Source organism: Scardinius erythrophthalmus, assembly GCF_964197995.2.
Source record: "Scardinius erythrophthalmus genome assembly, chromosome: 6".
Classification (NCBI taxonomy): Eukaryota; Metazoa; Chordata; class Actinopteri; order Cypriniformes; family Leuciscidae; genus Scardinius; species Scardinius erythrophthalmus.
In genome coordinates this window covers 43,763,576-43,786,419 of record NC_138226.1, presented here as the reverse complement: position 1 = coordinate 43,786,419, position 22,844 = coordinate 43,763,576, and the positions used below count along the sequence as shown (strand labels likewise).

At 39.0% G+C, this 22,844-nt stretch overlaps 1 protein-coding gene across 1 annotated transcript; it reads left to right on the top strand.

Annotated features, from left to right (window-relative positions):
* The first annotated feature begins 652 nt into the window (after positions 1–652).
* On the top strand, positions 653–4,952 carry LOC308692359 (tripartite motif-containing protein 16-like). The gene is made up of 6 exons (XM_081368295.1): positions 653–1,301; positions 1,563–1,658; positions 1,746–1,979; positions 3,554–3,713; positions 3,864–3,911; positions 4,151–4,952. The coding sequence occupies exons 1-6, from the start codon at positions 729–731 to the stop codon at positions 4,723–4,725; spliced, it is 1,686 nt and encodes a 561-aa protein (XP_081224421.1). The 5' UTR covers positions 653–728; the 3' UTR covers positions 4,726–4,952.
* Positions 4,953–22,844: the final 17,892 nt, after the last annotated feature.

The window sequence follows — 22,844 nt, the reverse complement described above, 5'->3', positions numbered from 1 at the left end:
TCATAAAACTGAAAACAATTAAACAATTCAGATTACTTACAATGTGTCAGTTTTGTGAACTTTAGAAGAAAACGTTCTACCAGAAAGAAGAATAAATACTGTAACAATTATACATTTATTACCAGCCCAGCAAGCAATATATGCTAAAAAGTTCTTTGGCGTAGGCCCCATCTGTAGCTTGCAACCCGAGGGTACGGACTCTGCATTTCCTGCCTGAAGACGAAGGCGGAGTGCAGCCGACCCCCTGGAGGTATGGGGAGGGACCATCCTGGTGGTGATGGAAAGATGGAGGTGAATGAAAGCGTCAGCATCTGTGAACTCAGACATGTGTAAGTACCGATCTTTTATACTACAAGTATTAGAACATGATTGGTTAGATGTGAAGGTAATAAGTGACGTAACAATTGAGTCTTCCCAGCAGAACTTACGCTAAAGCTTTCTTTTCTAAATAATCATACAATATAACTAATTTGTTTAATTTAAATGTACCTTTCTCTAACCAATTAATTATTTTGAGCATTAGGGTTTACAATGAATATTTTTGCATTTACTGTTGTAGAATCTGAACTCAGCAGGAATGAGGCTTTATGATGGTTTATAGACTTGATAAACCTATTTTTGCACACGTCACTCAAACACAGAAACAGGAAACAGGAAGAGTTTGAGAAAGAGAAACTAAAGTGCAGTTGAGCTGTTGTGTGTTTGTGTCTCAGTATTCGTGCAGTAAAATGGCAGAAGCCAGATTTTCTCAGGATGAGTTCATGTGTTCAATGTGTCTGGATCTCCTGAAGGATGCAGTGACCACTTCCTGTGGACACAGTTACTGTAAGATCTGTATTACAGGCTTCTGGGATCAGGAGGATCAGAAGAGAGTCTACAGCTGCCCTCAGTGCAGACAGACCTTCAGTCCAAGACCTGCTTTAGCTAAAAACACCATGCTGGCTGAAGTGGTGGAGAAACTGAAGAAGACTAAACTTCCTGCTGACTGTTACGCTGGAGCTGGAGATGTGCAGTGTGACGTCTGTACTGGAAGAAAATACAAAGCCGTCAAGTCCTGTCTGGTGTGTCTGGAGTCTTACTGTCAAACTCATTTTGACCGTCATGAGGAATTTCACTCCCGTAAGCCACATAAAGTGACTGATGCCACTGGACGACTGCAGGAGATGATCTGCCAAACACATGATAAACTCCTTGAGGTTTTCTGTCGCACTGACCAGAAGTTTATATGTGTGCTGTGTACGATGGACGAACATAAAAACCACGACACTGTATCAGCTGCAGCACAGAGGACAGAGAAACAGGTATGAAACTACACACTGATGAAATAATGTTGACACTATTTATATTGGTACCATATGATCAGAAAACATCATTCACACTGCAGACGTCACAGAAGTGAAAAGCAGCTGCAAGTGGACTTTCATATTTTCATATTATCTTAACAGAAAATATGGTGAAAATCTTAAACATTTATCAACGCAAACTTTTTTGCAAAAAAACTCTTCACATGATGATATAGTGACATTATAAAGTGCCATCTGTGTTATTGGTTTGTGCTGCAGAAGCAGCTGAAGGAGACGCAGAGGTCGTTCCAGCAGAGGATCCAGCAGAGAGAGAAAGATCTTCAGAAGCTGAGAGAGGCTGTAGAGTCTCATAAGGTGAGTCTGGAGAAGAAGAGAAGTTTGAGAAGTCTCAGTCAGGACTCACTGAAGCTCACTGTGTGATTGTGATGTGTGTCCTAACAGCGCTCTGCACACACAGCAGTGGAGGACAGTGAGAGGATCTTCACTGAGCTCATCCGCTCCATTGAGAGAAGCCGCTCTGAGGCGACACAGCGGATCAGAGATCAGGAAAAGACTGCAGTGAGTCGAGCTGAAGAACGACTGGAGCGACTGGAGCAGGAGATCAATGATCTGAGTAGGAGAGACGCTGAGCTGGAGCAGCTTTCACACACACCTGATCACATACATTTCCTGCAGGTAACAGAGATCGAGAAGAACAGGACAATATATTTTTGTTATTTAAAGATGTGTTACTAATATGCGCCTATAGGCGGGTCCACAACGCTTGCGCGATTTAACCTCGCACACGAGCAGATCCGTTTCCTCGCTAGAGAAGCGTTCAGTTTTTCCGCTTGCAAATTCCTACATGTAAATAGCGAATCCGCCATGGCGCGAACGCAACTGGCTTTAAAAGGGAATGAGAGATGAGACTCTGATTGGTTTATTGCACGTTATGCCCAAAACACACCCATTACTCATTAAGAGAATGGGAACAACCCTTTTAGACCATGCGCCGGGAGCGCCGACCATTTTTCCCGTCGTTAAACTAGCAAAAGTGGATTTGGTCACGCTCTAAGTGCACTTGCGCCTTGCTCTTTAGACCAGTGGTTCCCAACCCTGCTCCTGGAGTACCCCCAACACTGCACGTTTTCTTTGTCTCCCTAATCAAACACACCTGATTCAACTCATCAGCTCATTAACCCATGTGATAATGAGCTGATGAGTTGAATCAGGTGTGTTTGATTAGGGAGACAAAGAAAACGTGCAGTGTTGGGGGTACTCCAGGAGCAGGGTTGGGAACCACTGCTTTAGACCATGAGCTTAGATCGTTAAGATAGGGCCCATAAAGTATTGGAGTTAAATGATGGTAGTCAGAGTATCTTTGGTGAATGGAAAGACAAGGCCGCAGCCTGGCACAAGCTTGGGGGTACTTAGAAACTTCTACTTCAGCATCATCTTCACGTCAGCATCTCAGAAAGGGACTAAGAGAGGGAGCTAAGAGCTAAGAGAGCTGATCTTGTGTTTTTAAGGCGTGAAGATGTCACACCCTCTGGAGGTGCAAGAGCCAATGAGAAGATTTCCCTTTGGAGGGAAATTTTACTTTATGACCTATTGTTCAAGCAGGCCTTTGAACATGTAGTTTGATTGGATGTTTAACACAAGAATCTTTAAGATGCTTATAATACTAATGCGTCACAAAGTTAGCAAAATGTAATGTAAATTAACAAATGGGAAACGAAGATTGGAGTTTATAGACACCAAACATGCCACACATATGATTTTGGTTAACCATAATATGCAAAGTCTGAAACATTAACCCAATAGAAATTTACTTACTTACTTACTGAAAAACAGGGGCAGACACAGCAGAGAATATAAAAGAAAATGGAATAGGAGACAGGTGTGGGAAATCAGCTCGTGATCTGTGCACAGTTTATTCTGCCAATTTATTTTTTAAATATATAATTTCAAAACACACTAAATTTGGATGTCAGAATTCGCAGTATTTCTAATTAAAATTATGTACTTCTCAAGCTAATATTGAGCTTAAATTGATTATCCCTGAAAGTTCACATATAGTGTAAATGGCAAATGCTAGAGCTTGTGTCTCTAATGTCACATAATGAATATGAGAAGAATGAAGCTGATGCTGTGAAAGTGCTGGATTGAGGAGAGTTACTAAAGATCAACAAGAGCCGCACAAATCTGACAGTAGAGCAGGTTATTGATGAAGTGTGGAGGTGATGAGCTTTGATTTCTGTTTTCTCTAGAGTTTCCAGTCTCTCTCAGCTCCTCCTGAATCTACAGACGTAAATGACAATCCCTTCAGTTCTCTCTCCTCTTTTGATGGCGTGAGAGAATCTGTCCGTCAGCTGAGAGACAAACTGGAGGATTTCTGCAAAGAGGAGCTGAAGAAGATCTCTCACAGAGGTAAAGTCCTGGAGATTCTGCTCTCAGAAATGATCCTCCATCATCTCAGATCATGTAGAAGATCATATTAGAAATGTCTTAGGAACGGATGCAGGGATCATTTTCTCTTGACATGATAATCACACTCTTCATGTCTGTTGATTTCCACAGTCACTTTCTCCAACATTGTTCCCAGGACCAGGAACGACTTCCTACAATGTAAGTCACTGAGAAAACAAGCAGAAAAACTCACTGAGTGTGTTCATGTTCTTCCTGGAGAAGTGAAAGAAAACATGACAGAAGAGTTTTAGAGTTGATCATGTAAATGATGATTTGCTCAGGATATCTGGTAAACTGCACTGAGACACTGATGATATATTGAACATGAAGTGTTAAGATACATTAAAATATCAGACAGATTCATAATTCCTGATTCTGATGTGTTTTATCTCCATCAGATTCCCATCAGCTCAATCTGGATCTGAACACAGTGAATAAAAACCTCCGTCTGTCTGAGAGGAACAGAGTGATTTCTTACACTTGCCCACAGATTCAGTCGTATCCTGATCATCCAGACAGATTTGATTATTATCTTCAGGTTTTGTGTAGAGAGAGTGTGTGTGGACGCTGTTACTGGGAGATTGAGTGTAGTGGTGAACGTGTGGATATATCAGTGTCATATAAGAGCATCAGCAGGAAGGGATTTGGTAATGAGTGTGGGTTTGGACGTAATGATCAGTCCTGGAGTTTGATCTGCTCTTCCTCCAGTTACTCATTCAGACACAATAACATAGAGACTAAACTCCCAGTAAAGCCCATCAGCCGTAGAACAGGAGTGTGTGAGGATCACAGTAGAACAGGAGTGTGTGTGGATCACAGGAGAATAGGAGTGTGTGTGGATCACAGTGCAGGAACTCTGTCCTTCTACAGCGTCTCTGACACGATGAGCCTCATCCACACAGTCCAGACCACATTCACTCAACCGCTCTATCCTGGGTTTATGATTTATTGTGGATCAGTGAAACTGTGTTGATGAATCAGGATAGATTGTAGAGAGATTCTACCCATAATGCTTTGAGCTGCATGATAAATCATAAACACTGAGATGTTATAGAGTCTCTTACTTTCTCTTTATTACATTAATACTACAGCTGAGCTTCTATCAGTGAAATAACATGTTCAGATTATAGTTGAGTAAGTGCTGAGCTTGAAGATGATATAATATTCCCTGCTAAACTCAATAAAAAATATTTTCTCATTATTTCTTATGTGTGCCTTGTGTATATGGCATGTATATGGCCTTGTGTAAAGTGCCCTCCTGATCTCTCATACCCCTTCTTCCTCCCCTTCCCCAAACGCCTTTTTAGATCCAACACCCGTCTGATTAACTGATTTTTTCATTTTAGAATATCTCCTTCCTTTCAAATCTTCATCCCTCTTTTCCTGCCAAATCTCCATACCTTTATTCTTAATCCGAGCTTTCCCTTTCCCTTTTCCTAATGTAATTGATATTGTAATTTATTTTTTTGCAAGCAAGTCAGCACCCTCATTTCCTTTCAGTCCCTCATGAGCTGGCACCCAACAAAACTGCACATCAATATCATATCTATTGATCCTAAACCAATTTTGAAAGAGTTCTATGATAAGATCATCTCTATCCCTTTTCCTCGACTGGATGCTTCCCATAACAGCGACTGAATCAGAGCAAATTACCACCCTATCCGGTTTAACCTCTTCACCCCATTGTAACCCTATTATAACTGCCACTAATTCTGTTGTGTAAACTGATAAATACTCAGAAAGTCTTTTAGCATTTAAACTCAGGAATGAATACACCGGTTCCCACACTCCCTTGCTTATTCTTTGACCCATCTGCGTAAATTTTAAGGTGGTTGAAACACTTATTTCTTACATATAGACTAGCTTTGTTACCCACTTCATTCGTTTGCCATTTTCTCTTTTTTTCTATTTTATTAATATCTACTTCTGTTGCTGGATAAAGCCATGGTGGAATATTACTAATTGGGGAAGTCCTAGTGAACTCTATAGACTCCAAGCCATATTTCCTAGCTCTTCCTTTCAATGTCCATCCAAATCCACTTCTCTTAAATTTGTCACATTCCCAGCAGTTCTGATATGATATATTTGTGGGGTTTTCCTCTATACATCCTTTTAACCTAATCCAGTATGAAAGTGACAATTTTTCTATTCTGAGCTCCAATGGTATTTCACCTGCTTCTATTAGAACAGCATTAATGGGGGTTGACTTTATGGCTCCAATACACAGCCATAGAGCTCTATACTGTATCTGTCTATGTTTTATTGTCTTAGCTGCTGCTCCATAGACTATACATCCATAATCAATTGTTGATCTCATAATATCTCTGTATATTTCATCTAGTGACTGCTTATCAGTCCCCCAATCATATCCAGCCACTGCTCTAAGTAAATTTATTATTTTCTTTCTCCCTGTTGTCTGTGTTTGTCCTGTTATTTTCTGCAGCTCGTGACCTGGGCAATCAGTGCTGATTCAGCGCAGCTGCGCACAGATCACAAGCTGATTTCCCACACCTGTCTCCTATTCCATTTTCTTTTATATTCTCTGCTGTGTCTGCACCTGTTTTTCAGTAAGTAAGTAAGTAAATTTTATTTATAAAGCACATTTCAACATAGCAGAGCTATCCAAAGTGCTGGACAGGCATAGTAAGAAAAATAAACGAAATAAAAGGACAGTAACGTAGAACCACACAAAACAAACAGTAAAACAAGGATATTGAGTATCAAAACGCCAGAGAGTAGAGGTATGTTTTCAATTTTGATTTAAAAATGTTAATGGAAGGTGCAAGGCGGATGTCCAGAGGCAATTGATTCCATAGACGGGGGGCGGAATTCGGACACAATAATGGAGCTTGATTATTAAGAACTTTAAAATCAAACAATAAGATTTTAAACTGAATTCTAAAATGAATCGGGAGCCAATGAAGGGATGCTAAAATTGGGGTGACATGATCATATTCCTTGCAGCTGCATTTTGTACTAACTGGAGGCGACCAAGAGATGACTGCGTGAGACCCAGATACAAAGAGTTACAGTAATCTAGGTGTGAGGTAATAAAAGCATGCGTAACCTTCTCCAAGTCTTGCACTGACAAAAACGATTTAATATTGGAAATAGTCCGCAATTGATAAAAACTATTCCTAACCACGGAATTTATTTGTTTAGTTAAGCACAATTCTGAGTCCATGATTACACCAAGATTCCTAACTTGGGAGGAAACAGAGGGGAAATGATTGCTTAGCTCTTTAATAATACTACTACTCAATTTTGGAGAACCAAAAACAATTGTCTCCGTTTTGTCCTCATTAATCTGGAGAAAGTTAAGCGCTAACCATTTCTTAATGTCCCCGATGCATTCCAACAAAGTTTGAATTGAATCGCCAGCTTTTAACGGCAGGTACAGCTATGAATAATCTGCATAAAAATGAAACGAAACATTGTGCTTCCTAATAATATCCCCCAATGGACGCATATACAAGTTAAAAAGAAGGGGACCCAAAATCGATCCCTGAGGAACTCCACTAATTATAGGTGCAGAACATGAAGAAAATGTACCTCTCTCCACTGAAAAAGACCTGTCTTTAAGATATGATCTAAATCACTGTAAGGCCGTACCCTTGATACCAAAAAAACGCCAAATTAGAACACTATGGTCTACAGTATCAAAGGCAGCCGAAAGATCAGGTAGGATCAATACGGCATTTTTACTGGTGTCATCTGCAAGTAAAATGTAATTAAACACTTTTAACAGTGCAGACTCTGTACTATGGTGGGCAGTGAAACCAGATTGAAAAGGTTCTAGTAAATTTGCAGCATTTAAAATAAAGTTGCAGTTTTGATAAAAATGATAGCTTAGAGACAGGCCTATAATTATTAAAGTAACCCTCATCCAAACCTTGTTTCTTAAGCAAAGGCTGAACAACCGCATGCCAAAGATGAATTTATCAACGCTTGGATACTGGGACCAATTATAGGAAAAGTCGCTTTTAAAATATCAGAAGGTATAACATCAAGTGTGGTGATAGTTGTCTTCATGTTGTTAACCACTTCACAAAGTTCCGTTAAAGAGACATGCTCAAAATTATGAAAGAAAAAACGGACTAGCAAAATAATTCGAAGACTGATCTGGAAGCTGTAAAGTGAAGGATGAACGAATCACTAACACTTTATTAGCAAAAAATGTTAAAAATCTCTCACAGCGTTCAGCCGAGGGTTCACCATGAAACTGAGACCTTGGACTAATTACAGAATTTATCGTGGAAAATAAAATCTTAGGTCTATGAGAGTGTTTAGCAATTAAATCAGAGAAATATTTGATCTAGCTGACTTTGCAGCACTCTGAAACTTAACCAAACACTCTTTGAAAATCTCAAAAGATACAGTTAAACGATCATGCTTCCATCTCCTCTCTGCTTTGCGACACACCTGTCTGAGACAGCAAGTGTTATTATCCAGCCAATAGTACAATTTTTGCTTTGGTTGTTTTATCTTAAAAGGGACAAAGCGAGAATAAAAGCCTGCAGACTTATTCAGAGTGACAGAGCTGACAACAGGGATCGTAAATACAATGGGCTTATGATCAGAAAAAGAAGGATTTTCAATACATCCATTATCTACAGGGGTCCCATATGACATAATAAGATCAAGAGTATGACCTAGGACATGTGTTGGTTGATTCATATGTTGAGTAAAATGAGTCCAGGACATTACAAAACTCAGCAACCACGGGACGCCCAGGGCAGCAGACATGTACATTAAAATCACCCAATAGTAACATATGTTCATACAACGGAACAACAGAAGTTAAAAAATCTGAAAAATAATTTACAAAAGCCCCAGCCAAGTTAGGTGGCCTGTAAATAAGAGCACAGAATAGCGCAAAGGAGGCAGACTGTAATGTTACACACTGTGCCTCAAACGATGAGTAGCTCCGGACAGAAACAGTGTTTATTTTTAAGTGATTATTTAAAAACCATAGCAACACCACCACCCCTACCAGCAGATCTTGGGGTACTAATAAAGCAACAGTTTGAAGGACAAAGTTCCTCGAAGACTGACAACTCAACAAACACCGGCCCAGGTCTCCGTCAGAAATAGAATATCCAAGTTACGTCTGGTAAAAAAGTAATTTAAAATAAACGTTTTGTTGCATATGGACCTGGTGTTGACTAGGGCCATATTCAAAAGAGGCTGTATTGACAAAGCCAAATCCAGGTGAACAAAGTCCAATTGATGTAAAATCTGACAGTTCACTCCTCTCCGGCGAATCCGTAAACGCGGAGTAGCAGAGTAAATAGATGAGTGAGTGAAGTCCGGGACAACAGGGAGATGAAAAGCATATCTATAATCCCGTGACTGTCACATCAAATGAAGGCCCTCCAAGCTGATAGTAGCCAAGGGAAACGCCATCATAGGTTGTCTAGAAGAAACAATAGCCCGTCTGATTCTCACCCGAGCACCACCACGACAGCCTCTCTTCCTGCGGCGCTTCCTTAGAGGAGGAACGCAGCAAGGTAGCCGGCGAGCGAACTCAACCACAGGTTGGTTGAACGAGGACTGAAAACAAGAATGCAGAGCAGGACAAAATCCGAGGAAATCTCCCATACTGCTTTGAATGTTGAGTAAGTCTTGATGATTGTATGTCAATATTGAGACTACATGATACCAGTGTAACACCGTGTATAATACAAACAGTACGGATGTCAGATGAACAGGTACCAAAGGTACAACAAACTGAGACAAATGGGAGAAACGGCAAGCCGAGTACACTGGCGCCATCTTGCTTCCCGAATTCAGTAGATCATTTAAGGGTTTCATCTCACGTAGATTTGTGGTCTTTGTGTTTTATGTTTTACCCTGTTCACCACTGTGTCCAGGACGCTTAGACGAGGAGTGACAGCTGATAGTTTCCGGGCTGTTCTCTCTGTCTCGTTTCATTCCCCGTCCGAGGTGGCGCTGCTTCATGTTTTCTGACAAAAGATGTTTGAACTTTTCATATAAACGTAAGATATTGTGGAAGTATGTTCATGGGTTTCAACAGTGTTGTGTGTAATGCGTTACTTTAACCCTCTGGGGTCTGAGGGGTTTTTGGGGTCCTTGAGATGTTCTGACATGCCCTGACATTTGTGCTTTTTTCAGTTGCTTATAAACATATTAATGGCAAAGGTGTAAATTCACTCTATTTAGCACAAACAGGGCTACCATAATATATGAACAACTTGCATGTACATGTTTGTATTTTTGATAGAATAATGTTTATGCATGGTTTTTTCAAAAACAAAAAACTAAAGTTTCTGAAATAAGGCCATAAAACACATTCTAAATATATGTAAATAAGACTTTTGACAAATGGATGACGTTGCCTAGAATTTTTTCTTCAAAATTATGTGAAAATCATCCTGCCTAATCATTCACATAACACAATGCATTGATTTAAATCTTGTAAAACACTTTTTGTTTGGAAAGGCCATATGCGGGTGGGCGTGATTCACACCTGTGGAGTCAATGGGGCCCGCATAATGAGGCTGCATACGTAATGAGCCTTTCATTCAGGTGTGTGAATGAGCCACAAAAATGCAAGGACAATATATAACTGGTTTGTTGTTTTTTTCCACAAATTTTGCTTGCAAATTGTACAATATCCAAGGTAAACATTTCTAGTAATTGTGCAGTTAATTGTTCTCATACTGTATTTTCAGATTTGGAATATATTCTCTTCCCAAATGTGTCACTAATAAAGCATAATAAAATTATTTAAAGAGAAGGCTTATAATGACCTTTTAAGATTTTGTTTACATCTATCCTTATATATATATATATATTTTTTTTTATATACAATTAAGGTTATACAATTACAACAACATTTAAAATTGTAACAATATTTCCAGTGTAATCTTTCTTTGTATTCGCGATTCATATTAAAACAGTATTTTTGCCAGCTGTAGTAGCTCCACAACAGCGCGCATCTGTGCATTCGTTCGTTCATTCATTCATACACAGAAACGCAATTCATATTTAAACAGTATTTTTGCCAGCTGTAGTAGCTCCACAACAGCACGCATCTCTGCGTTCATTCATTCAAATGCGATTCATATTATATAAACAGTATTTTTGCCAGCTGTAGTAGCTCCACAACAGCGCGCATCTGTGCGTTCATTCATTCAAACGCGATTCATATTATTTAAACAGTATTTTTGCCAGCTGTAGTAGCTCTACAACAGCACGCATCTGTGCGTTCGTTCGTTCATTCATTCATACACAGAAACGCAATTCATATTTAAACAGTATTTTTGCCAGCTGTAGCTCCACAACAGCACGCATCTGTGCGTTCATTCATTCAGATTAGAACAAAGCAAACAGAACTGACCTAATTCCTCAGCGGGATCCGTTTGCTCCTCGAAATGATACTTCCAGATCATCTGAGCTAAATTTTTGCAGGATTATTATCAAGATAGTATTATTCCTCACAGCATCGTAAAGTACATAAGTCTGAAAGTGAACTCGCGGTGTGTTATCCAGCTGATGTGGGCGTTTCACAGGTTTGTTTGGATCGCCTCACATTTGCGTTTGAATAGCGCGCGCTCTCCGTGGGCGGAGCACATTAAAACTTAATTAGCTGAGATGAGAACGACTGACATCTCTCTCTTTGCATACATATTACATAAACTGTGAATATTTGTTTTTCATAAAAATTACTTCATTTAAAAGAAGAAAATTCAAGCTTCATGCCTGTGTGACTGTATGCCTGTTTGACTGAGTATTCGCTGAGTTACAGTTCATTTTCGGACGCGTTTCAGAATTGACTTCACTGACGGAGAGTAGGCAGAACTCGCATCATGTTTATTTTTCTTTATTTGGCAAAAAGCACAACACTTTGTTTTTATTATGAGCATACACAAAAAAAATACACACTAAACAGGATCGATTGATGTATAACACAAGCATATAAGATAAAAATTATTATTTTATTTTTATTTTTTTTTTGCACTCATACGGAAAAAAACGAGCCCATCGCGCCGGCGCGACAGCCGACCTCAGGGGGTTAACGCGTTACAGTAACGTAACTACTTTTTCGGGTAAAAAGTAGTGTAACGCGTTACTACTAAAAATTTGGTAACGAAACGTAGTTCCTTTTTCAATTCGGCGCAACGTTACTTTTCCCATGGATATATTTGACAGCGACACTGCCTCAGCTGCGCGCTTGAGAGAAGAGAACTGTTGAGAACTGAAGAAAACAAATTAGTTTCATATTTATGTTTAAATAAAATTAAATAAAAATTTTGTGTGGAGACATGATTTTGACCACTTTATTAAGTTTGTTTTTGTAGAAAACCTGTATTTAAAGTGAATTTCGTTTTGTATTAATTGTATCTTAATTTTAATCAATGTTTCATATTTTTGTTTAAATAAAATAAATAAATAAATAATTTAATCTATGTTGATTATATGAAAAGGGAAAAGCATGAGTAAGATCATAATTTTGTGCAATATATCGGGAGATAAATGGAGTGGGCAGACATGATTTAGACCACTTTATTAAGTTTGTTTTAGTAGAAAGACTTTCTTTAAAACGAATTTCGTTTTGTATTAATTTTATCTTAGTTTTAATCAATGTTTTACCAACCAATTAATTGCCTGAATTTAATAAATAAGTAAATATAGCATGCAAAATAATCATGACGGCACCAGCGCGTGAACTGAGCTCGTCTCCATACTGTAAATGAACCGAAACTCGGATAAGCTATACTTGTCTCACAGACCTGAGAAATATAGCCTATAGAAAGCTTGAATATGTGTACTTTTAAACAAAATATATTTTTTTCTCTCAAAATCTCTTTTTTTTCTCCTACTCCCTTAGAGTGAGTCGTATGTCTGAAAACTAAGCTTATGTCTTCTATATCATTTTGTCCTATGCTATCAAGACGCGATTCGCACCGGTGTTAGAGAGCAGGAGCGCTTTATTGGCTGTTGCCGAAATTTAAAGTTCGGTGGATAGGGGGAGCGGAGCGGAGAGAAGCGGGCGCGCTGCTCATCGCGGAGTGTCGCACTCTACCCCATGATGCAGAGCCGGCTGAGAATAAAAGTTGCCGCACACAGCAGCGCCAATGAGAAGGACTCTTTTTCTTTCGAAATTGGTACTATTTTTTATAATAAAGAGCACAAAATAATTACCTGTTATGTCCTCCATTGTATAACTTTATGTCTACATATTTAGGAACAGATATTGGGTTCTGCCCAAAGTCAAGAAACATAAAAGTAACGTAAAAGTAACGAGTAACGTAAAAAGTTACTTTCCAAACGGGGTAACTAACTAAAGTAACGGATTACTTTTTTAAAAAGTAACGAGTAACGAGCAAACACTACTTTTTAAAAGTAACTTCCCCAACACTGGGTTTCAAAAGGAATTCCAATTGATGTCGATTGAGAAACATTACTTCTGTATTGTTCATAAAAATGTTTAGTTGATGTGCTTTAACTGATTAATGATCAGAAAATTATGTTATAGTGACTGAGAAAAAAAGAGTTAAAAGATTATGTTTATTTAAAGTATTTTAATACACGTTATACAAACGGAGATTGGGTAAACTGATAGATTTAATTCTTGATAAATTTATTTTATGATGTTCCCTGTATATATATATATATATATATGATGGTTCTAGACTGGCTGTGACCCGCCCTCACATACTGTTGTCTGCCTGTTAAAAAGTTCTGAATCCACTTTACAAGATTGAGGTTTACACCCATGTTTGTCAGCTTTTCTATCAACATGTGTGACTGGATGGTATTAAAAGCTGAAGAGAAGTCTGCAAACAGGATGCGTACATGAGAGGCAGGTGTTTCAAGATGTTTGTAAATTCCATTCAGAAGGGTTGTGACAGCATATTCCACACCCCTTTTCTCCCTATAAGCAAACTGTAATGTGTCTATGTGAGCTTTGGTTTGTATTTTGAGATGAATTAAAATGATCTGCTCAAAGCACTTCATAGCAACAGAAGTGAGTGCTACTGGTCTAAAATCGTTCATTCCAACTGGTTTGGGTTTCTTAGGAAGTGGTAAAATTTCCGCTGTTTTCCCATATCTTTAGGACTTTATGTGTGTCAAGTGATTTCTGAAACAGTCCTCTGAACACCGGACTCAGTTGTTCTTTGCAGCTCTTTAGGATGGTGCCTTCCAGCCTGTCAGGGCCGGCAGCTTTCCTTGTCCTTATATGGGAGAAGATCCGCCCCACTTCCTCACAGCTTATCCTGATTGAGGCACTTGCTCTTCCATCAAGGCTTATTGGATTGGCTGGCACGTCACTCTCCCATCTCGCAAAGTGTTCATTCAGGGCATTTGCTTGCTCGACTGTATGTTCCGGGGTGTTAGAGTGGTGATTTTGACCTATGATAGTTTTAATAGCCCTCCATGCCATACGTGAGTTATTTTCCTTAAGTTGTTGTTCAACTTTGTCTTTATATTGTCTCTTGCCCTGTTTGATTTTCGTCTGTATTTTCTTCTGAATCAGCTTCCCTCCATACCTGTCATTTGCTTTAAATGCTCTTTCTTTATCCACTAACAGAATTTTAATTTCGGTTGTAATCCAAGGTTTTGAATTAGCAAACTGTTTCACACGTTTTGTCGGGATCACATTATCCACACAAAAGTTAATATATGACGTGACAACATCCGTATGCTCGTCGAGATCTACACAGTCAAAAACGCTCCACTCTGTGCAGTCAAAACAGCCCTGCAGAGCTGTCACACTGTCATCGTCCCACACACGCACTGATGCGATTTTTGATTTTTCCCTTTTCAGTTTTTGTCGATAAGAGGGCAATAAAAAGACAGTGTTATGATCTGACCCGCCTATCGCTGGTTTGTTGACTGCTTTGTAAGCATTTTTTATGTTGCCATAACATAGATCAAATATTTTTGATCCACGCCTGGCGCAATTCACATATTGCTGATAGTGAGGTAATGCAGATGACAAAGAGCAGCCATTAACCCTCTGGGGTCTGAGCTGTTTTCTGGGCCCTGGAGGTGTTCTGACATGCTCTGACATTTGTGCTTATTTCTGTTACTTGTGACATTTTCATGGCTAAAGTCTGATTACACTGTATTCAGCACAAACTCTGCTACAATAATATATCAGCAGCAACTATATAAAAGTTTGTGGTTTTGAGATAATAACATTTATGCGTGGTTTGTGAAAAAACAAAAAACAATTGTCACTGAAATAAGCTCATGAAACCCATACTGATTATTTCTTCATAAGACTTTTGAAAATTGTATGACGTAGCCTAGAATATTTGCTTCAAAACTATGTGAAAATCACCCTGACTGCTCATTCAGAGAAGACAATATATTGATTTAAAAATGTTACGACGTGTTTTGTGTGAAAAAGCTTTATGCGGGAGCTCATTAATATGTAAGCTTTTCTCACCTGAGAAAGACAAAGAACCTCCCCTAACGGCCCTATTAGGAGCTATCAGGCCCTTTCATTCTGAGCAACCTTGCACAAAGAATGAGGAGATTTAAAAAAGAATGGCTTTTTGATTGTTTTTAATTTATTTACAACACAACATAATCCAAAGATACACAAATGACAAAAAAACACATTATTTAACACACTGAACTAAAGACAGAGACTTGAACTGTCACACACCTTTGTGCCATTCCTGAAACATAGTACATACCTTTCATTTCCATGATGTTTGATTTTTCACTTTAGCATGTTCATGTATGGAGACTTATGTGAATGTTGAAGTCAGCAGGACTTATTCAGTGGCATCTTGTTCCTCTAAAAACAACAACAACAACAAAACAGCTGTGAACATGCTGATATCAAGAGAAACTATGCTGCACAATTTGGGGAATACATTTTAGATTTTTCAGGTTAAAATAGCTTTTTAAAATGTACAGAATACACACACACACACACACACACACACACACACATATATATATATATATATATATATATATATATATATATATATTAGCCTACTTTTACCATGCTGTGTTTTATTATAGAATATAAAAATATCCATACATAACATACATTTTAATCTGGCACGACCAGTTTAACATGTATTACCTTAAAAATCGTCTCATCTTCAAATCGCGTTCTTCTGAGGTAAATCCGAGGTAAATTCAAGGTAAACAGCACAGCACAGCACAGCTTACAGTCGTCCAAACTCAATGAAAAGGAGTAAGTTACGAAGTCTCTGCTTCTTTGTTTTGAGGTAATGAGGGCGTTTACAGGTCTGCGTTTCTCCGCATGGATCATTTGCATGTCAATCGCTTGTGCGCGCGTGGGTGTGTTCACATTATAGTTAATTAGGACGCGTTTGAGAAACTGTACATGCCGCTGCTTTCGTATGGATTACTTAAAAATATAATATTTGTTTTTTATATAATTTACATACTTTAAAAATAGAGATTCCAAGCGTTGTATAGACATGCGTTTTAAGTCTGTGTGACAAACATTCGCTGAGTTACAGGTAATTTTCTGTCGCGTTTCAGAATGTTTCACATTGAGAGAAACGGCAGAACGCGCATCATGTTTATTTTCTTTGTTTTACGGAAAACACAACATTTTGTTTTTATTATGAGTGTACACAAATAAAAGAAGACATTTAACAGCTTTGAATGATGTACAACACAAGTATGTAAAATCAAAATCAACAGAGTATTTTGCACTGATATAAAAAAAAAACGAGCAGATCACGCCGGCGTGATTGCCAACCTCAGGGGGTTAAAGTCACCCAGAATAATTTAGGAGTGTCTGGGGACACTGCCTCAAGTTCTTGTATGTGGTGATTTATCGCATCTGCAGCCGCTTTGTAGTTTGCGTCAGGGGGAATATACACTAGACATACAAATAGTTGCCCAAACTCTCGTGGTAAATATATAGGTCTTAGGGAAACTGATAAGAGTTCTAGATTTGGGGAATTGATGGTGTGTCTAATGATATGGTGTCTACACCACTTGGTGTTAATATACATGCATAGTCCTCCACCAATCGATTTCCCCGTAGCTTCTTGTTCTCTAGCTTATTGTTCACAAACTCTGCTACAATAATATATCAACAGCATGTATGTAAAAGTTTGTAGTTTTGAGATAATGACATTTATGCGTGGTTTGTGAAAATACAAAAAAAAATTCTCACTGAAATAAGGCCATGAAACCCATACTGATTATTTCTTCACAAGACTTTTGAAAATTGTATGACGTAGCCTAGAATATTTGCTGCAAAACTATGTGAAAATCACCCTGACTGCTCATTCAGAGAAGACAATATATTGATTTAAAAATTTTACGACGTGTTTTGTGTTAGAAAGCCTTATGCGGCAGCTCATTAATATGTAAGCTTTTCTCACCTGAGAAAGACAAAGAACCTCCCCTAACGGCCCTATTAGGAGCTATCAGGCAACTATCATTCTGAGCAACCTTTCACAATACTGTAAATGAGGAGTTTTAAAAAAGAATGGCTTTTAAATTGTTTGGATTTATTTACAACACAACATAACCCAAAGATACACAACAAATGCCAAAAAAAAACACTTCAAAGACAGACCTTTGTGCCATTCCTAAAAACATTGTACATACCTTTCATTTCCAAGGTGTTCCACTTCCATTTCCACTTTACCATGTTCATGTTCCAGAGACTCATGTGAATGTTGAAGTTGGCAGGACTCAGTGGCATCTGGGCCCTGAAAAAAAAGTGAACATACTGATATCAAGAGAAAGGCCTGCACGATTTTGCAAATAAATATTAGATTTTTCTGGTTAAAATTGCTTTTTAACATTCACAATATACACACACACACACACACACACACACAAATGTTTCCAACAATATATATAATATAATGAACACAAGGTTTGTTGTGCCTTGTAGGCATAAGCTATGCGCAGTGCTGGGTAAAATAATAATAACAATAGATAGCAGTATAAATCTTCCAAAATATTTCAGTAACAACCAAGCTAGAGAAAAATATATTGATTATCATGTTACTTCAAATGTTTCCATTCGTTATGATGATATGAAATGAGATAATAGTAAAAACATGAAGCCGTTTGGTGTGTTTTGCTTTTCAAATTTTCAAATGATACATTCAAACGTGATCGCGCTGCAAAATCGGATACATTCAAACGCGATCGCGCTGCAAAATCTGATACATTCAAACGCGATCGCGCTCAAATATAAAACATTATGGTTACCATACATATCTACGTTTGACCAGATATCCACAAACACAGTAGGCTTAACAGTAAACACGGGTCTAAATATTATAATATTCCCCATATATCTAGCAACAGTTCAACTGCAATGTGACATTTATGCAACAATAACAAACTAATATGTAAAAATTTCTTACCTTAAATCTTTCTTGTCTTCAAATCGCGTTGACAAGGAGTAAGTTACGAAGTCTCTACTTCTTTGTTTTGAGGTGATGAGGGCGTTTACAGGTCTGCGTTTCTCCGCATGGATCATTTGCATGTCAATCGCTCGTGCGCTCGTAGGCGTGTTCAAATTAAATTTAATGAGGACGCGTTTGAGAAACTGTACATGCCGCTGCTTTCGTATGGATTACTTTAAAATAGAATATTTGTTTTTTATATAATTTACATACTTTAAAATAGAGATTCCAAGCGTTGTATAGACATGCGTTTCAAGTCTGTGTGACAAACATTCGCTGAGAATGAGTTTCAGAATGAGTTTCACATTGAGAGAGACGGCAGAACGCGCATCATGTTTATTTTCTTTGTTTTACGAAAAACACAACATTTTGTTTTTATTATGAGTGTACACAAATAAAAGAAGACATTTAACAGTTTGAATGATGTACAATACAAGTATGTAAAATCAAAATCAACAGAGTATTTTGCACTGATATAAAAAAAAACGAGCAGATCACGCCGGCGTGATTGTCGACCTCAGGGGGTTAAGGTTCGTTGTACACTCTGTGCTGGCGACAAAGTGCTATCTAGCTACAGAAACACTACGTCAAATTTGAAAAAAAAAACATTTGGAGTCACAGCACTGCACAGTCAAACTTACAGAGCAAGTCCCGCCAGGTGATGTGAAGCAGAGAGAGGGAAGTCCCCCACCACCCAAACAACAAAAGCTGGACTCCGGTGCAAAACCAGTAAGTGGGGGAGAGCTGAAGAAGTTGGTTGGGCAGTTTGTTGTAGAGGAAATGCTGCCATTAAACACGGTTGACTCGCCCTCGTTTCGTGCCATAATAAACAAGATCCCTACTACTGTCAATGCCGCGCTGCCTCACAGAACAGCTTTTTCTTCTTACATGGAGGAGGAGTATGCAGTGATGGAGAGAAATCTGAAGGCCACGCTGAATGAGGTCGACTTTGTGTCAACTACCGCAGATATTTGCTAACAACAGAAGTTATATGGGAGTAACACTCCACTGGATCAGTAGATCCACATTAGAGCGCAACAAGGCTGCACTGGCATGTGGGAGAATTGGCGGTAGACACACGTATGATGTTACTGGTGCAGAAATCGAAAACATTCACTCTTCATATGGACTACTCAACAAAGTAGTTGCAACAGTGACTGATAATGGATCCAACTTTGTCAAGGCATTTATTGTTTATCAGCCTGTCACAGAGTCCGATGATGAGACGGAGGAGGGAGAGACCACCCCCATAGATGAGGATGTCACTTTTTTTAGATCTGTCAGAAATCCTCTCAGCTGAGGAGGAAAGTGATTGCCAGCTGTCTCTTCCCCCGCACCACAGGTGTGCTTTACACACCATCAACCTCATTTCCACAAATGATGTGGAGAAATATTTAACTTCCAATGCAGAGAGCAAGGCTGTGTATAGGAGCAGCACAGCAAAATGCACAGCTCTTTGGACCAAATCAAGTAGATCTACCCTTGCATCAGAAACAGTGAAGGAAGTCAGCAAAAGAAAGCTCCTGGTACCAACATCCACAAGGTGGAATTCATTTTTTGATGCTGTAAAGAGAATTGCAGAAATCCCCATGAGTGAGCTGAATACTCTGTGCATCAAGCTGGGAGTTAAGTGCTTCAAAGACAAAGAGTAGCAGTTCCTGCATGAGAACTGCACCGCCATGAAGCCTCTGACTGCAGCACTGGACATTTTACAAGGTGACTGTCCTTATGGGACTTTACTACCCACACTTGAAGTTCTGATGCAGAAGACCCTGGATGTGAAAGATGCCCTCTCCAGGATGACTGCAGGCCTTCCAGATGCCATAGTGCAGGTATGCTCCATCTTTTAAGCTAGTTTAAATTTCTTGCATCACACTATTCATGAACATGGAACAGAATAGTCATTATCATTGCAAAAGAAGATAAAAAAAATACAAAAATACAAATGTCAGTAAGTAACCTAAAACAAAATAATAATCATAATATTGATCCCACATTAGGCATGGTTTGTAAGTAATTCAATGACATAATAAATAGTAGGCCTTGTAGGCATAAACATATCAATTATATTTTTTCAGGCTATCCAGACTCGTTTTGCCGGTGTGCTGGACGACAAAGATGCCCTTTTCACAGCTGTCAGTTGTCCACAATTCAAACTCAGATGGCTGAGAGATGCAGGTAGGAGGGAGCAAGTAAAAGAGCTTCTGACAGCAGAGTGCCGCCGTACAACTGCTCCTGCAGCACAGAGCCCTGCCAGTGTGCCCACCACATCTGCCAGCTAAGGTGAGATGGACTTTTTCACTTTAGAGGCAGAGCCAGAGGAGACCTATTCTGCAGAAAATTAAGTCATGGACTACCTGAGGTCAGCCTATGACCTTTAGATTCTGCATCAGTTTTCAAACATAAAGAACATTTTCTTGAAGTATAACACTCCAACCCCATCAAGTGCTCCTGTGGAGCGGCTTTTCAGTCTGGGAGGTTTGGTGCTCACTCCTAGAAGAAATATACTTTCTGACAAAAGGTTTGAGAAGCTTCTGTTAACGTGGTACAACCACTGGTTTACTCGCCCCACTCCACTGTTTCACTCATAACATGGATATAAGATAACATAAGATTGGGCCAAAGTAACAAAAGTAGACATGATATCAGCCTACATGTGGTGTTATACACTTGTTTTGTTTTGTAAAACCACTCCTTGCTGCTCTAATGCTGTGAACAACAGGTTCAATGTTCATAAAACATGTTAAAAAGAATTTAATAGTTACATTTATAAACAATGTAGATTATAAATAGTAGGTTTTGCCATTACAGTGTTAACAGTTAAATATATCAGGTCAAGAAATACTGTCTTTATTTTATGTTTTTAGAAAAACAAGTATTTATGTTAAGTGAAGTCAAGAAAGACTGTCTTTATTTTATTTTTTTGTAAAAACATGCACTTCCAATAAAGTGAGTGTTGGCAAAACCGGTTGTCACTTTTATGTTGAGGTGGCGGGGGTGTTGTCGGCAGCTGCCGAATGTAACTTGTAATCTAACTTAGTTACTTTTAAAATCAAGTAATCTGTAAAGTAACTAAGTTACTTTTTAAAGGAGTAATCAGTAATCAGATACTTTTTCAGAGTAACTGTGGCAACACTGGAGGCTAGTCTATACGTTGTTTTTCAGTTCATTTTTGAGATGCTCTCCAATTCACAGAGACCATGAAACCGTGTCCTGTTCATTTTCTTTTCTTTTACAAAAGCACAACGTTTTCTTGTTATTGTGAGTTTACACAAATAAAAGTAGTCAAATGATGTATTCTTTTCTGTATGACCAGAAATGGAGTATTTTAAGTTTTTCCACTGTTGATAGGAAAATGCAAGTGACCGCGTCGGCGCCTCCATGTCAGGCAGTGCTCGCTCCACACTCCGCACAAACACTTGGATATGCACCAAATAATAGCAAACATTTATCTAGGTTAACGTTAGAGCGAGCGGCCATGCCAGATGGATAAGTCCTCTTCATGTTCAACTAATCAAATCATGCATTTTCTACAGCAAATAAGCATTGCGCCAGTTTGAAAAGGGAACGGAACTGATGTGTACGCTGCCCACACACAGAAAACAGCCGTGGCTACCATGATGAGCACTGCATCCTCCGTAGCCGACTCAGACGTGGCGGCCATCTCGTCTGAAGACACAGGCTCGGCTGACATGGCGTGAAGAAGCTCAGGCTTGGCAGACATGACGTGAAGAAGCTCAGGATCGGCAGACATGACGTGAAGAAGCTCAGGCTTGGCAGACATGATGTGAAGAAGCTCAGGCTCGGCAGACATGACATGAAGAAGCTCAGGCTCGGCAGACATGACGTGAAGAAACTCAGGCTCGGCAGACATGACGTGAAGAAGCTCAGGATCGGCAGACATGACGTGAAGAAGCTCAGGCTTGGCAGACATGATGTGAAGAAGCTCAGGATCGGCAGACATGATGTGAAGAAGCTCAGGCTCGGCAGACATGACATGAAGAAACTCAGGCTCGGCAGACATGACGTGACGAAACTCTGGAAGGGTGTTCTTGGCGGGACAAGACTCTGGAAGGGCAGTTGGGACGGAAAGAGAATCCGAAACTGCTTCTATTGTGTAGGATGATCCGCTCACCGACAGGATGTTGTCAATGTGTGGGCGACAATCTGAAAGCCAAAAAATTTGAAAAGGATGTATCAGTAACACCCTCAGTAACATGACAAGACATGTAAGACTGTATTTATTGTTACAGAAGGTGTTATTGGTCATGCAGTTGCATGATAATGTAAAGACCTCCTTACAAAGTGGTGACCCCGACGTGATCTCCAGTCAGGGTTGGGTTTACCATTTTGTGGGCCCAGGATCTCAGGCCCCCCACACCCCAACATTGCGTAACATTTTACTCGGAATTGGACTATGACAATATTGAACATATAACATATATCTGTTCTCAAACCAAACTCATGCTCTACTCATCACCATGATGGAAACCCCCTAAAAACATAGCTATATCTCCCACTTAACATTAATCTTGTACAAACAATATTATATAACACTTAATTTACAAAGCATGCTGAGAAATAGAAATCCCAGCCCAGTTTCAGTTAAATATAAGTTTGTCTAAATTTCAAGAAACAATTTCATAAAACTGAAAACAATTAAACAATTCAGATTACTTACAATGTG